The 15,932-nt window shown below is 43.8% G+C and overlaps 1 protein-coding gene across 1 annotated transcript in view; it reads right to left on the bottom strand.

Annotated features, from left to right (window-relative positions):
- LOC116966214 (CD276 antigen homolog) overlaps positions 1-15,932 on the bottom strand; it is a 68,429-nt gene that overhangs the window by 26,031 nt on the left and 26,466 nt on the right. The window contains exons 2-3 of the mRNA XM_033012362.1: positions 5,189-5,432; positions 4,853-5,110 (exon numbers count right to left, since the gene is read on the bottom strand). Of these exons, the coding sequence (XP_032868253.1) occupies positions 4,853-5,110; positions 5,189-5,432 (502 nt within the window). The remainder of the gene's footprint in view (positions 1-4,852; positions 5,111-5,188; positions 5,433-15,932) is intronic.

The following is a 15,932-nucleotide window of genomic DNA, read 5'->3' as shown; positions in this document are numbered from 1 at the left end:
TTGTGTGTTACAAGAGGTTCCCTTCTTGTAACATTCTTGTTACAAAACTGTGAAATGTGAAATAGGTTGCTTCATCAAATACAACACCTGTACAACTAGAGATTCATTGACAGAGTCATCTATTTACCTTGTTGCTTTGTGTTCCTACTCACAGACATATATTCAGTAACACGGCTCATGTCAGGTACTGGGGTCACATTGATTTCTGGAAAATAAGTATTATTTTCTGATTAAGACTTTAATTCGGTTTGATTTTAAAGAAGCAACAATCCAGTGTTTAAACTGTACCCCATTAATAATGAGATCCACCAGAATGACCAGGAACATGACTTCAGATGTACGTCAGATACATTTAATTGTGGGATAAGACCTTGTGTATAAAATCAGAGTCCATGGAAACACAGTGTTCCTTAAATTATGACCCATGGTACACAAGGCAAAGTTTTCCCTTGAAGTTTGAACCACGAAAGTGCAGTGGAGATACATACCTTGGTCTCCTGGTTTAGTGGTGTTAGGTAAATTGAATGGATTAAAGGCCGATAAATCCCCAGGGCCAGATAGGCTGCATCCCAGAGTACTTAAGGAAGTAGCCCCAGAAATAGTGGATGCATTAGTGATAATTTTTCAAAACTCTTTAGATTCTGGAGTAGTTCCTGAGGATTGGAGGGTAGCTAATGTAGCCCCACTTTTGAAAAAGGGAGGGAGAGAGAAAACAGGGAATTACAGACCAGTTAGTCTAACGTCGGTAGTGGGGAAACTGCTAGAATCAGTTATTAAAGATGGGATAGCAGCACATTTGGGAAGTGGTGAAATCATTGGACAAAGTCAGCATGGATTTATGAAAGGTAAATCATGTCTGACGAATCTTATAGACTTTTTCGAGGATGTAACTAGTAGAGTGGATAAGGGAGAACCAGTGGATGTGTTATATCTGGACTTTCAGAAGGCTTTCGACAAGGTCCCACATAAGAGATTAGTATACAAACTTAAAGCACACGGTATTGGGGATTCAGTATTGATGTGGATAGAGAACTGGCTGGCAAACAGGAAGCAAAGAGTAGGAGTAAACGGGTCCTTTTCACAATGGCAGGCAGTGACTAGTGGGGTACCGCAAGGCTCTGTTCTGGGACCCCAGCTATTTACGATGGATAGTTATATGGATGGGAAAGGAATGGAGGGTTATGGTCTGAGCGCAGGTATATGGGACTAGGAGAGATTATGTGTTCGGCACGGACTAGAAGGGTCGAGATGTCCTGTTTCCGTGCTGTAATTGTTGTATGGTTATATGGTTATATGGTTATATTAATGATTTGGACGAGGGAATTGAATGCAACATCTCCAAGTTTGCGGATGACACGAAGCTGGGGGGCAGTGTTAGCTGTGAGGAGGATGCTAGGAGGCTGCAAGGTGACTTGGATAGGCTGGGTGAGTGGGCAAATGCATGGCAGATGCAGTATAATGTGGATAAATGTGAGGTTATCCACTTTGGTGGCAAAAACAGGAAAGTAGATTATTACAGAATGGTGGCCGATTAGGAAAGGGGGAGATGCAACGAGACCTGGGTGTCATGGTCCACCAGTCATTAAAAGTAGGCATGCAGGTGCAGCAGGCAGTGAAGAAGGCGAATGGTATGTTAGCATTTATAGCAAAAGGATTTGAGTATAGGAGCAGGGAGGTTCTACTGCAGTTATACAGGGTCTTGGTGAGACCACACCTGGTGTATTGCGTACAGTTTTGGTCTCCTAATCTGAGGAAAGACATTCTTGCCATGGAGGGAGTACAGAGAAGGTTCACCAGACTGATTCCTGGGGTGTCAGGACTTTCATATGAAGAAAGACTGGATAGACTCGGTTTGTACTCGCTAGAATTTAGAAGATTGAGGGGGGATCTTATAGAAACTTACAAAACTCTTAAGGGGTTGGACAGGCTAGATGCAGGAAGATTGTTCCCGATGTTGGGGAAGTCCAGAACAAGGGGTCACAGTTTAAGGATAAGGGGGAAATCTTTTAGGACCGAGATGAGGAAAACCTTTTTCACACAGAGAGTGATGAATCTCTGGAATTCTCTGCCGCAGAAGGTAGTTGAGGCCAGTTCATTGTCTATATTTAAGAGGGAGTTAGATGTGGCCCTTGTGGCTAAAGGGTTCAGGGGGTATGGAGAGAAGGCAGGTACAGGATACTGAGTTGGATGATCAGCCATGATCATATTGAATGGCGAATGGTGCAGGCTCGATGGGCCGAATGGCCTCTACTCCTGCACCTATTGTCTATGTTTCTATGTTTACTGGCCCATATTTATCCCTCAGTAAATAGGAACATATTGAGGGCAAATTGGAGACCATATTTTCTACATGACTACACTAGCTATACTTCAACTTCTGGCATGTTTATTTGATATTGGTTTAAACCGGGGATGGTGACACAATCACCACATGGTCAGATCATTGCAGAACACCACCTGAACAGCATCATACAGCAGACTCCTCATGGCAACGCAGGTACACAGGACAACCCACATTGCATAAATAATGCTTCAATTGACCACAACAAGTCTGAAATCAATTTCTCAACAACATAAGCACAAACAGATACTTTTCTTATCCAAAATATATTGTTCTTTTCTCCTTGTAACAAAGATAACATGGTCATTGATAATTTGGGGGAATCTGTGCTGCATTAAGGATGTCTTCATGTACTTTACCTGTAGGCTTGTGCCTTCTTTGATACCACACCACTGCCAGTACAATGACGAGGAGAAGAGCCAGCCCTCCGATAATCACAACAAATCTGATAATGAAAGTGTAATTCCCTGTCAAAGTAATAAACACAGAGTTCACATTTGTAGAATAAATGGACATCATTCAAAAGCTCCCCCAAAGACCAGGCATTAACCACACTGACTAATTTAGATCAGAAGTCTTGAGTTTAACTTGTGATCCAGATTAACTGAGACACAAGGTACTGCAGATGATAGTTTACCAATAAAAGACACAATGTGTTGGAGAAACTCAGCAGGTTAGGTAGGTGACATTTCAGGTCACAGCCCTTTAGTCTGAAGTAGGGTCCCAACCCAAAACCTCACCTATCCATGTTCTCCAGAGATTCCGCCTGACCCGTTGAGTTACTCCAGCATATTGTGTCTTTTTTCCCCAGATTAATTGACCTTACTTAAAAACATAGAAACATAGAAATATACAAAATAGGTGCAGGAGTAGAGGCCATTCGGCCCTTCGAGCCTGCACCATTTGCCATTCGATATGATCATGGCTGATCATCCAACTCAGTATCCTGTACCTGCCCTCTCCACACCCCCTGATCCATTTAGCCGCAAGGGCCACATCTAACTCCCTCTTAAATATAGCCAATGAACTGGCCTCAACTACCTTGTGTGGCAGAAAATCAGTCTTGGCAGTTGTAGTAATACCGATGTCCACATAATGTTGAAAGCATCCGTCCTTAACTGGAGTTTAGCTGTTATACTTTCCATCATATATACACTTTTCAATCTTTCCCTCCACTGTTGAACATTTGGTGACTTTACATTTCTCCATGACTCTGTAATCATCTTCTTTGCAATCAACAGCAACAGCCCAAGCAAGCATGTCTGACACGCTAGAATTTAGAAGATTGAGGGGGGATCTTATAGAAACGTACAAAATTCTTAAGGGGTTGGACAGGCTAGATGCAGGAAGATTATTTCCGATGCTGGGGAAGTCCAGAACTAGGGGTCACAGTTTAAGGATAAGAGGGAAGTCTTTTAGGACCGAGATGAGAAAAACATTTTTTTTCACACACAGAGAGTGGTGAATCTGTGGAATTCTCTGCCACAGAAGGTAGTTGAGGCCACAGTTCATTGGCTATAATTAAGAGGGAGTTAGATGTGGCCCTTGTGGCTAAAGGGATCAGATGGTATGGAGAGAAGGCAGGTACAGGATACTGAGTTGGATGATCAGCCATGATCATATTGAATGGCGAATGGTGCAGGCTCGAAGGGCCGAATGGCCTCTACTCCTGCACCTATTTTCTATGTTTCTATGTTTTGGTATCTATATTTTCTGGAGTCTCTCCTAGTATGAAGCATGCCGGCTCCAGAGGTAGATCCACCCCCAAGATTAGCTTGATCTCCTCCTGAATGTCTCTCCAATATTGATACAATTTGGGACAATCCATAAAATCTGGGTATGATCACCAATCTTCCCGCATTGTCTCCAGCATAAATCTGAGGTGTTGCTATATCTTGCTAACATAAGAGGAGTCTGAAATACTCTCATTCTAGTTTTCCATTCAAACTTCCTCCAGGCGGGGCTGTTTAACGTATGAACAAAAGACATGTCTTTTCCCACATTTCATCAGTAATAATAATATTCATTTCCAATTCCCATTTCTGTTTTGTTTCTGTAGTGTTTCCTTTTACATAATCTTGAAGTCCTTTATATAAATCCTGGTTCAACCAGATGAGTGTTTGAGTACACAGCGGCATGCAGTAAAACATGACATAGATCAGGTCAACTAATACTGACTGATCTACAGTCAGATCAGTAACAGAGGGAGGGATATGGGTGGAAGTGGAGCAAGAACATAAAAGGAAAACTGCAATTGGAAGGGGTGGGAAATGAGTTGAAAGAGGAAGGGAAGAGAATAGGATCACTGGGTGGTGGGATAAATGCGTGCACAATGAAGGGGGGGGGAGTGGTGTTCAGGAAGTGTTATTTGAAATTTGAGAATTCATTGATCATAACAGAGTTAGACAACTCAAACTGGAAGAAAATATTCCACTCAAATTTCAGGACCAATAAGCGACATCAAAACTCAATCATGACTCTAAGTATGAAGAACAAACCCTTATCACTTACCACGGGGCTCCTGATACGGGACAAAAAGCCGGGGCAGGTCTTGATGAAACAAAACACATCTCCAGTTCCCTCTGCCTCTCTCAGCTTTCTGAATAACCAGACTCGGTGATTTCTCTTCCTCAGTCAGTGCCTTTTCTCCAACACGTTTGCCATCGCCATTGATCCAAACCAGTCTCATTGACCCAATGACGTGAGACACAGAGCAGGTCAGGGTAACGTTGTCTCCCTCAGTCACTGCATCAGACGGTTCAGCTGTGACTGTGGAAACAAGCAGGTTGTTTACATTTTAAACAATAAGTTCATCAGTAAACTCAGTGGCAACATTCTGACTCCTACCTTTCACTGTGATTAGATCAATGGTGGGAAATCGATATCGTTCCAGATCACAGGCGTAAACTCCGGCATCTTGAAACACAACGGGGACAATCCTCACATTGAAATCCTTGCCATCGTAGAGTTTCCCTGAGGTCACCAGTCGATTCACGAAGTTGGTCCCATTGACATTGATGATGATGGGCTGAGAACGTTCTCCAGATGCTATTTCTATCCACGGTTGAAGGGGACGAGGTGACCAGGCCCACTGAGCACGGGAATAGCCATCACCATAACTCCCAGAACAAACCAGGTGAAGTTCACTGTGATCGGTGCTGGAGCGGTAAAGTATGTATATCTCATCATGTAAATCTGTATCAGAGAGACAGAGGATAACTCCTTTCAGTATTACAGTTACTGTACCATACACAGATTCTCAACCGTATTCTTATAAACATTTGTGGTGTTTTGTTCAACTGATCAAGTTTCAAATGTAACATCTTTCATGAATGCCGCACTAAACTCATCAGATCTTTATAAAATACAATGTGCTGTACGGCAGTAAGTTGCAGTGAAGTTTGGATATTCCACTCTACATTTCAACATGAGGTTGGCCCCCACACCCGGACTGTCCGGGAATGTCCCGGGATGGAATGAAACCTCCCGGAGACTCCCGAGAGCGGTGTGGGAGGTGAATGTCTCTGTCAGTCTGCAGGAGGTGGTTCAGGTTCAGGTTCAGGTTCAGGTTCAGGTTCAGGTTCGGGTTCGGGTTCGGGTTCGGGTTCGGGTTCGGGTTCGGGTTCGGGTTCGGGTTCGGGTTCGGGTTCGGGTTCGGGTTCGGGTTCGGGTTCGGGTTCAGGTTCGGGTTCGGGTTCAGGTTCAGGTTCAGGTTCAGGTTCGGGTTCGGGTTCGGGTTCAGGTTCAGGTTCAGGTTCAGGTTCAGATTCAGGTTCAGGTTCGGGTTCGGGTTCGGGTTCCGGTTCGGGTTCCGGTTCAGGTTCAGGTTCAGGTTCAGGTTCAGGTTCAGGTTCAGGTTCAGGTTCAGGCTGTGGACAGAAGCAGCCCAGAGGATGCCTGAACGGGGACTGACCCGGACACGTTGGCACTTCAAGTGGATCGGCTCATTCCCATTATTCCCACCATCCCTCTCCCATTCATACCCATTGATTCCCTGTCATTCCCTGTTCCCGGGTCCTGCTCCCAGCTGAATGCTGATCCCAAGCCCGAGTCTGCAGCAGCTGGAATCACTTCAAGCAACACCAGACTCGGAGAGAAGGGTCAGTGTGGGGAGAGGGGATGGATTGTTGTTCTGTGTTGATGTGTGGGTCGGGACCCCCAGTGTGTGTGTGAGCAGCAAGTGCTGGTGACTACACTTTCTATCTGACACTTTGACGTGAGTCTTGTATCAGTATCTCAGTCTCAGATACTGGAGCATTGATGGCAAGATGAGTCCTGTACCAGTATCTCAGTCTCAGATACTGGAGCATTGATGACAAGATGAGCCCTGTATCAGTATCTCAGTCTCAGATACTGGAGCATTGATGGCAAGATGAGTCCTGTATCTGTATCTCAGTCTCAGATACTGGAGCATTGATGGCAAGATGAGTCCTGTATCAGTATCTCAGTCTCAGATACTGGAGCATTGATGACAAGATGAGTCCTGTATCTCAGTCTCAGATGCTGGAGCATTGATGACAAGATAAACTGACAAAATACTTTACTGAACAATGGTTACAGAAAGACATCCCCCTCCTGTGCTGTGTGTGTGTCTGTCAAACAGAGACAAGCAGGCAGCTGCTCCACACAGAGACTTTCTGGAAACTTCTCCCTGATCATTGCAGCATTTTATACTGGAGAGCAGTTGGTCACTGCCACAGTTCTTCACGGAGCGCACATATAATATTACAAGAAGCACCGTGGTACAAGTGTCTACTTGATATCCAATGGGAGGTGTACACACTTACTGGTGTCTACAGTAAAACCTGCGTTACTTGTGTGAAGAATGTTTCCGTTTTCCCGCACTTCACACACATACAGCTTCCCATCCTTCACTGTAACGTGTCGAACCATCAGATAGACCGTGTTATCAATGCGGATCTGATCAGTGTTGCCCCTGTTCTGCTGGGATGAGTCCATGGGTCTCCAGTGAAGACTGACTGTATCTGAGAGTCTGGAGATGGTGCAGCTGAGTGTAACGTCACTGCCCAGCAGAGGCCTCTGTGGACTTGCCTCAACTGTGAAAAACAGATCAATGAGATTCAGAGTGGGTAGTGGTTTGTAAAAGTCTAGTCCCAGATAGGACAATGACATTCTTGCTTGCTGCAGCACAACAGAATATTGTAGGCATCAATACAGAACAGATCAATGAGATTCAGAGTGAGTAGTGGTTTATACAAGTCTAGTCCCAGATAGGACAATTACATTCTTGCTTGCTGCAGCACAACAGAATATTGTAGGCATCAATACAGAACAGATCAGTGTGTCCATATACCATAGAATATATATATATACACACATAAATAAACAGTTAAAGTACAATAGACTGTTATAGTTCAGAGTTTGTTTGAAGTTGTGTTTAATAGTCTGATGGCTGTGGGGAAGTAGCTATTCCTGAACCTGGATGTTGCAGATTTCAGGCTCCTGTACCTTCTACCTGATGGCAGTGGAGAGATGAGTGTGTGGCCAGGATGGTGTGGGTCTTTGATGATACTGCCAGCCTTTTTGAGGCAGCGACTACGATAGATCCCCTCGATGGGAGGGAGGTCAGAGCCGATGATGGACTGGGCAGTGTTTACTACTTTTTGCAGCCTTTTCCGCTCCTGGATGCTCAAGTTGCCGAACCAAGCCACGATGCCACTGGTCAGCATGCTCTCTACTGTGCCCCTGTAGAAGTTAGAGAGAGTCCTCCTTGACATACCGACTCTCCGTAATCTTCTCAGGAAGTACAGGAGCTGATGAGCTTTCTTTATAATTGCACCAGTGTTCTGGGACCAGGAGAGATCTTTGGAAAGATGCACGCCCAGAAATTTGAAGCTCTTGACCCTTCCCACCATCGACCCGTTGATATAAACGGGACTGTGGGTCCCCATCCTACCCCTTCCAAAGTCCACAATCATTTCCTTGGTTTTGCTGGTGTTGAGGGCCAGATTATTGTGCTGGCACCATATGGACAGTTGCTCGATCTCTCTTCTATACTCTGACTCATCTCCATCTGTGATACGTCCCAACAACAGTGGTGTTGTCGGCGAACTTGATGATGGAGTTCGCACTGTGACTGGCTACACAGTCATGAGTATAGAGTGAGTACAGCAGGGGGCTGAGCACGCAGCCTTGAGGTGCTCCCGTGCTGATTGTTATTGAGGCTGACACATTTCCACTAATACGAACAGACTGTGGTCTGTGGATGAGGAAGTCGATGATCCAATTGCAGAGGGATGTGCAGAGACCCAGTTCTGCGAGTTTGGTAACCAGCTTGGAGGGGATGATTGTGTGAAATGCCGGCTGTTCACCGTGGGACTGCAGGTGGAACCGGCAACATACAGGCGTTGTTATATTTACACATTCTCTGTTTCAAATATTCACAAACTGTTGAATATGCATCTATTTCCACTCCTTCTAGGTGTATCTGATTGGTCTCAAGAGGTGAACTCTATGGCAGAGCCCATGTTCCACAGGTGATGGATGGACTTCCATCCACCTGGTCACAGGGTAACATTAAGTAGCAGTGTTACCCCGGGACCACTACACGGACACATTGGTTCCATACCACCTTGCTTGCCGCGATCACCTTACCGTGTGCCGGCAAGAAGACCATGGTATTCGCTGCGGCTAGATCATTGATTTGCTGTTCCCAGTGAAGTCATCAAACTATTATCACCCATCCCTGCTGATCATTACAGAATCAATGAACAAAATCACTTCCCCAGTTGTTTGACTTTTCACCGGGTGGAAGAAGTCTCACAATTCCCGCCATCTCTCATCATTCATTATAGGTGACAATATTTACAGAGATTAATTCAACATTATTGATCCTTATCGCATCCACTCACCTTTCATCACAAATATTTTATATTGTTTCAGGATTTGCTTTATCGGTTCTGTTTGATTCAAAGTGAAAATTCCCGCCAATTTAAATGTGGGTTTATGAATTATTAGTTCAAGGGTATAGGGATTCACATACATCCCCGGGTACAAGTTGCCAGCGGCGTTATCTTTGATCCAAGAGTTCTCCGTTCTTCTAAAAGTCGTCAATTTTCCGATTTCCTTCCCTGAGTGTGGTTTCCATTCCCAACAGTGTATTTCTCAGCATTGTCCGGTCCGTTTAACACAAAGCCGTCTCCATCATCCAAGAAATACATTCGATTTCTGTTTACTGTTGCGAATACGAACAATGAAGAATTAACATTTAAAACACATTTCCCCCACCCACCCCATATCTGTAATCATTAATTTTGAACAGAATTTAATTCCAGACAGTTGTGATCTTCCTTGGAAACCCCAGCGAGGCAGTCACGGTTTGTGAAGAGATGTGTGTGTGGAATAACCTGGCCTGATTGATGCAGGGATATTTCATCACATGAGTGAGTGAGTGGGGGGGAGGGAGGGAGGGAGGTGGGGATAGAGGGTTGTGTTGGGGTTAGTGGAGGAACTACACCTGGTTTTGAAGGGACTTTGTGGGAGCGTGAAGTGAAGACATTGCGTCTGGTTCTCGGGCTGCGACTGGATCGATAAGTCGATGGCAGAACCACCCACATGGACTGTGGTGAGGAGATGTTGGGGAGGATGGTGTGGATAACCGTGTCAAAGGCTGCAGAGGCTGAGCGGAATGAGGAGGGAGAGTTTAACTCTGCAACACGTTCACAGGAGGCCATTTCTGACTTTGATAAGGACCGTGTCGGTGCAGGAGAAGGAGAGAGAGTTGATGGGATGGGCTCAGAAATGGAGGTCCAGCAAGGATGGTGTGGATTTGTGAGGCAGCAACACATTCAGGGATGTGGAATGGAGGTCCAGCAAGGATGGTGTGGATTTGTGAGGCAGCAACACATTCAGGGATGTGGAGAGGAAAGTGAGATTGACAATAGGGTGTGGGTTTACACGGACAATGATAATTAATGCAAGGTGATTGTGACCGGTGAAGAGAAAGTACTTACTCTGTGTGGAAACTGGTTGAAGCAGGAAAACAAAGAAACCCAACATCAAACCTGCAGGCAAACTGTTGCAGAGAAACCTGGGCCTCATTTTGTACATTCTCTGTTTGGAAATAAGGTTCAGTTTTAGACTAAGGATCAGTAAATTGGTAGTTGGAAAGTGTTGTATTGAGTACAGCCAGTTTCAAACCCCTGACCCTGGGGCATTTTAGAATTGGCCACACACAATTACACGGGGAAATTACATTCACTTGGAGGACTCTGCTGCTGGAATATTGTCACTTCAGTAATCTGGGATTTCACCACCATATTCAACCGCTATCGGTTTGCCTTGTCCCAAATCATTCATCTGCACTCCGCCTTTTTAATGTTTGACTCAATTACCTCCTACCACTGGTAAAATGTTCTCAACTTAATCAGACCTCGCTAGTGAGTTAATGAACAGAGAAGACAACACAATGACAAGGGACATTCAATATTCTCAAACGGTCCCAGGACGTTGCCGGCGAAAAGGGAACAAAAGTATTCAATTTAGATTTACTAGGAAACGGAGACGAGGAAATACTTATTCTCACAGAGAGTTGTGAGTCTGTGGAATTCTCTGCCTCAGACGGGCGGTGGATAGGGTTGTGTTGATAATGTGGATAGGTATTGTGTTGATAATGTTTGCGTCAGATTAAAAGTCGTCTTGTAAACGTTAATTTGGACAAAACAAATTGGGAATTTCCTGAGGTCACAAAAACATTGGATAAGTTTAGACGTGGAACCTTCTTATATTAAATGCTATTAGTGGGTGGCAAATGTCTAAGAAAATGGCAAACGAGGGATTCTGCTGTTCTGTAACGAAGGGAACATGGTCAATATTCACGACTTGCAGCTATGTTAGAGCTTTAGCTCAACTTCAAGTTCAAGTGAGTTTATTGTCATGTGTCCCTGATAGGACAATGAAATTCTTGCTTTGCTTCAGCACAACAGAACAGTAGGCATTGACAACAAAACAGATCAGTGTGTCCATCTACCATTATATGTCCATATACCATTATAGCAGTTTAAATCTATATCCAAATGTAGCACATCACGGTGGGTTTAGGGGGTTACAAATGAGGTACATTTGAGAATCAGGATCATACATTATTTTCAAACTTAGTACAATATTGAATGTAAATTTTCTCCCGAGCTTTTAATTTCATTCAAGGAGGAACCTGCAGCCAATATTTTCATTAGCATCCAAATAGTTCCTGCAGCTTGCAATGTTCTCCAAGTTCAACCTCACAGAGTGCACCAAGACCTTCACAGCCTCTGTGAATAACCCACATAACCATCTTGCAGTGTTCTCCAAGCCCAACATCACACAGTGCACCAAGACCTTCACAGCCTCTGTGAATAACCCACATAACCATCTTGCAGTGTTCTCCAAGTTCAACATCACACAGTGCACCAAGACCTTCACAGCCTCTGTAAATAACCCACATAACCACCTTGCAGTGTTCTCCAAGTTCAACATCACAGAGTGCACCAAGACCATCACAGCCTCTAGTTGGCAAGTGTTGTATTGAGCACAGCCACTTTGAAAACCCTGGGCCAGGACCATTTGAGAATTAACCGCACACAACTACACGGGGAAGGACCATTCCTCTGTGGAATCTGCCACTGGAATATTATCACTGCTGTCATCTGGGATTTCACAGCCACATTCAGTCGCTTTGCCTTGACTGAAACGACTGATCTGTACGTCGACAGTTTCATTCTTGACCCACTTCCTTCCTGCTTCCCGGTAGAATGGTTTTAACTCATTTGTACCTCACTAGTCAGTCAATTAATTGAGCGAGCGGGCAACAGAACGGCGAGGACGTTGAACATCCTCAATCAGTCCCAGAGGATTGCCGGAGAAATGGGAAAAATAAAATCCACATGAGCAGCGATACATTAGATTGACCAGAAAGCCCAAATGGGAAAAATGGCAGATGCTGATAATTTAGTTTCATTAAGTTTCTAGTGGAAATAATGGAGACAGAAATACATTGATAAAGTTTTGTGTTGGAAGGAACTGCAGATGCTGCTTTATACCGAATATAGACAAGTAACTGGGCGGGAATAACTGGGCGGGACAGGCAGCATCTCTGGAGAGAAGGAATGGGTGACGTTTCGGGTCAAAGAAGTCTGGATCTGAAGAAGGGTCTCGACCCGAAACATCACCCATTCTTTCTCTCCAGATGCTGCCTGTCCCGCTGAGTTAGTCCAGCATTTTGTGTCTCTCTTCATTATTCAATACGTTTCTATGTCCTTGTAAAATCTAAAGCAGAACAGACTGGTACAGTCTAATAAATGGTTGTAGGAGTCGAATATCACACGTTAGAAATTTAAAACCTTACATAGACTATATTACTCAAAAACTAAAATAAGTAAACTTTTTCCAAATGTCTCCCCCATCTGTGATAAATGTCTATCCCATGAAGCAACTATAGCACATTCCTTTGTTTTTTGTAGAAAAATCCAAACATATTGGAATGAAATTTTTGAAATATTTATAAAATTATTTCAAATAAAACTGAAACCGAACGCAGAATTGATTATTTTTGGAACCATGGAAGGCAGCCCTGAGGTAACTGTGTCCCAAAAGAGCCGACTTAATTACGGTTTAATAATGGGAAAAAAACTCATACTTAAATTCTGGGGAAATGCCCCAACACCAACAATAAATATGTGGATTTCAAATATGTCCGAAACGTTACACCTGGAAGATATGAGACTCCTTCTAGCAGGCAAACCAGACCATTTCCAAATGATTTGGTCTCCATTTATCGACTTACTACAAGTATAAGGTGCAACAGAATTCTGAAAATAAATGGTTTCAGGACCTGGTGAGGGGGGAGGAAAAATACAAAGTTGGTTTATCCCTTTTAGCTCTTTTTTCTACTTTTAATATATCTTCTGTTTTCTTTTTCTCTTTTTCTTTTTCTATGGCTTGCTTCTTAACTCTTTTTCGAACTTTTCATGTCTAAGGGTCTCTTTTGATCACTCTTTCACATACTTACTATCCTATTTAACTCTCTTTACTTTTCTTCTTTTCAAAGTTTAAAATATAAAGTGGTACAGGAAATGTATTATGTTATTTTTGGCTTATAACCATATAACCATATAACAATTACAGCACGGAAACAGGCCATCTCGGCCCTACAAGTCCGTGCCGAACATCTTTTTTCCCTTAGTCCCACCTGCCTGCACTCATACCATAACCCTCCATTCCTTTCCCATCCATATGCCTATCCAATTTATTTTTAAATGATACCAACGAACCTGCCTCCACCACTTCCACTGGAAGCTCATTCCACACAGCCACCACTCTCTGAGTAAAGAAGTTCCCCCTCATGTTACCCCTAAACTTCTGTCCCTTAATTCTCAAGTCATGTCCTCTTGTTTGAATCTCCCTACTCTCAGTGGGAAAAGCTGATAGTCAACTCTGTCTATCCCTCTCATCATTTTAAAGACCTCTATCAAGTCCCCCCTTAACCTTCTGCGCTCCAGAGAATAAAGACCTAACTTGTTCAACCTTTCTCTGTAACTTAGTTGTTGAAACCCAGGCAACATTCTAGTAAATCTCCTCTGTACTCTCTCTATTTTGTTGACATCCTTCCTATAATTGGGCGACCAAAATTGTACACCATACTCCAGATTTGGTCTCACCAATGCCTTGTACAATTTTAACATTACATCCCAGCTTCTATACTCAATGCTCTGATTTATAAAGGCTAGCATACCAAAAGCTTTCTTTACCACCCTATCTATATGAGATTCCACCTTCAAGGAACTATGCACGGTTATTCCCAGATCCCTCTGTTCAACTGTATTCTTCAATTCCCTACCGTTCACCATGTACGTCCTATTTTGATTTGTCCTGCCAAGGTGTAGCACCTCACATTTATCAGCATTAAACTCCATCTGCCATCTTTCAGCCCACTCTTCCAACTGGCCTAAATCACTCTGTAGACTTTGGAAATCCTCTTCATTATCCACAACATTATCTTGGTATCATCTGCATACTTATTAATCCAATTTACCACACCTTCATCCAGATCATTGATGTACATGTACATATTATTGTAATGTACACTACTAATAAATAAAATTATATTTTAAAAATGAATAAATTAAAAAAAGAAAGTATTGAACACAGAGTTCCGTTTCTAGATCCCATTTAAACCACACCTTTACCTGAAGTGAACCTGTAGTAAGGTCGCCTACCTTGTGGGAAGAGACTGATGGTGAACGAGTCCAGAGACAAGGCAGCAAAGCTCCAAGCACGGTGACACACTGACTTCCCCAGTCTCACGCTGTGTCTTATGTACCTACAGGACCTTCCTCTTCCTCTTCTACTCAGGGTTCAGACATCACTTCTGTTGAAAGTGTTTGTGTCAGTGTAAAACACATCTTGTCAAACCTTATTCGGCAAAGGAAAATGGGAATTTACTGAGCTCAAACATGCATTGGATGCGTTGAGACATGGAACCTCATCTTTCTAAATGGGAAGGGGGGAAAGGGGAAGTACAACGTGATCTTGGGATCCTTGTTCATCAGTCTATGAAAGTAAGCATGCAGGTACAGCAGGCAGCGAAGAAAGCCAATGGCATGTTGGCCTGCATAACAAGAGGAATCGAATATAGGAGCAAATATGTCCTTCTGCAGTTGTGCAGGGCCCTGGTGAGACCACACCTGGAGTATTGTGTGCGGTTTTGGTCCCCTAATTTGAGGAAGGACATTCTTGCTATTGAGAGAGCCCAGCGTAGGTTCACCAGGTTAATTCCCGGGATGGCGGGACTGTCATATGCTGAGAGAATGGAGCGGCTCGGCTTGTACACTCTGGAGTTTAGAAGGATGAGAGGGCATCTAATTGAAACATATAAGATTGTTAAGGGCTTGGACACGCTAGAGGCAGGAAACATGTTTCCAATGTTGGGGGAGTCCAGAACCAGGGGCCACAGTTTAAGAATAAGGAGTAAGCCATTTAGAACTGAGACCAGGAAACACTTTTTCTCACAGAGAGTTGTGAGTCTGTGGAATTCTCTGCCTCAGAGGTCGGTGGAGGCAGGTTCTCTGGATACTTTCAAGAGAGAGCTGGATAGGGCTCTTAAAGATAGCGGGGTCAGGGGATATGGGGAGAATGCAGGAACGGGGTACTGATTGGGGATGATCTCTCAGTGGGAAAAGCTTATCCACGTCAACTCTGTCTATCCCTCTCATCATTTTAAAGACCTCTATCAAGTCCCCCCTTAACCTTCTGCGCTCCAAAGAATAAAGACCTAACTTGTTCAACCTTTCTCTGTAACATAGTTGCTGAAACCCAGGCAACATTCTAGTAAATCTCCTCTGTACTCTCTCTATCTTGTTGACATCCTTCCTATAATTAGGTGACCAAAATTGTACACCATACTCCAGAATTGGCCTCACCAATGCCTTGTACAATTTTAACATTACATCCCAACCCAAAAGAATGTGGTCTCTATTTCACCAGCATCCTCAAGGAGAGACAACCTGCTATCCTTATATAGTCTGTGATGTACATGACCAGGGGGCACAATAATGTGGGTGACTGTGAAGTGACTCACAATTGGATCAGTTGCAGG

Source organism: Amblyraja radiata, chromosome 36 (genome assembly GCF_010909765.2).
Source record: "Amblyraja radiata isolate CabotCenter1 chromosome 36, sAmbRad1.1.pri, whole genome shotgun sequence".
NCBI lineage: Eukaryota > Metazoa > Chordata > Chondrichthyes > Rajiformes > Rajidae > Amblyraja > Amblyraja radiata.
The sequence above is the reverse complement of the archived record's forward strand: the minus strand, read 5'-3'. Positions and strand labels throughout refer to the sequence as shown.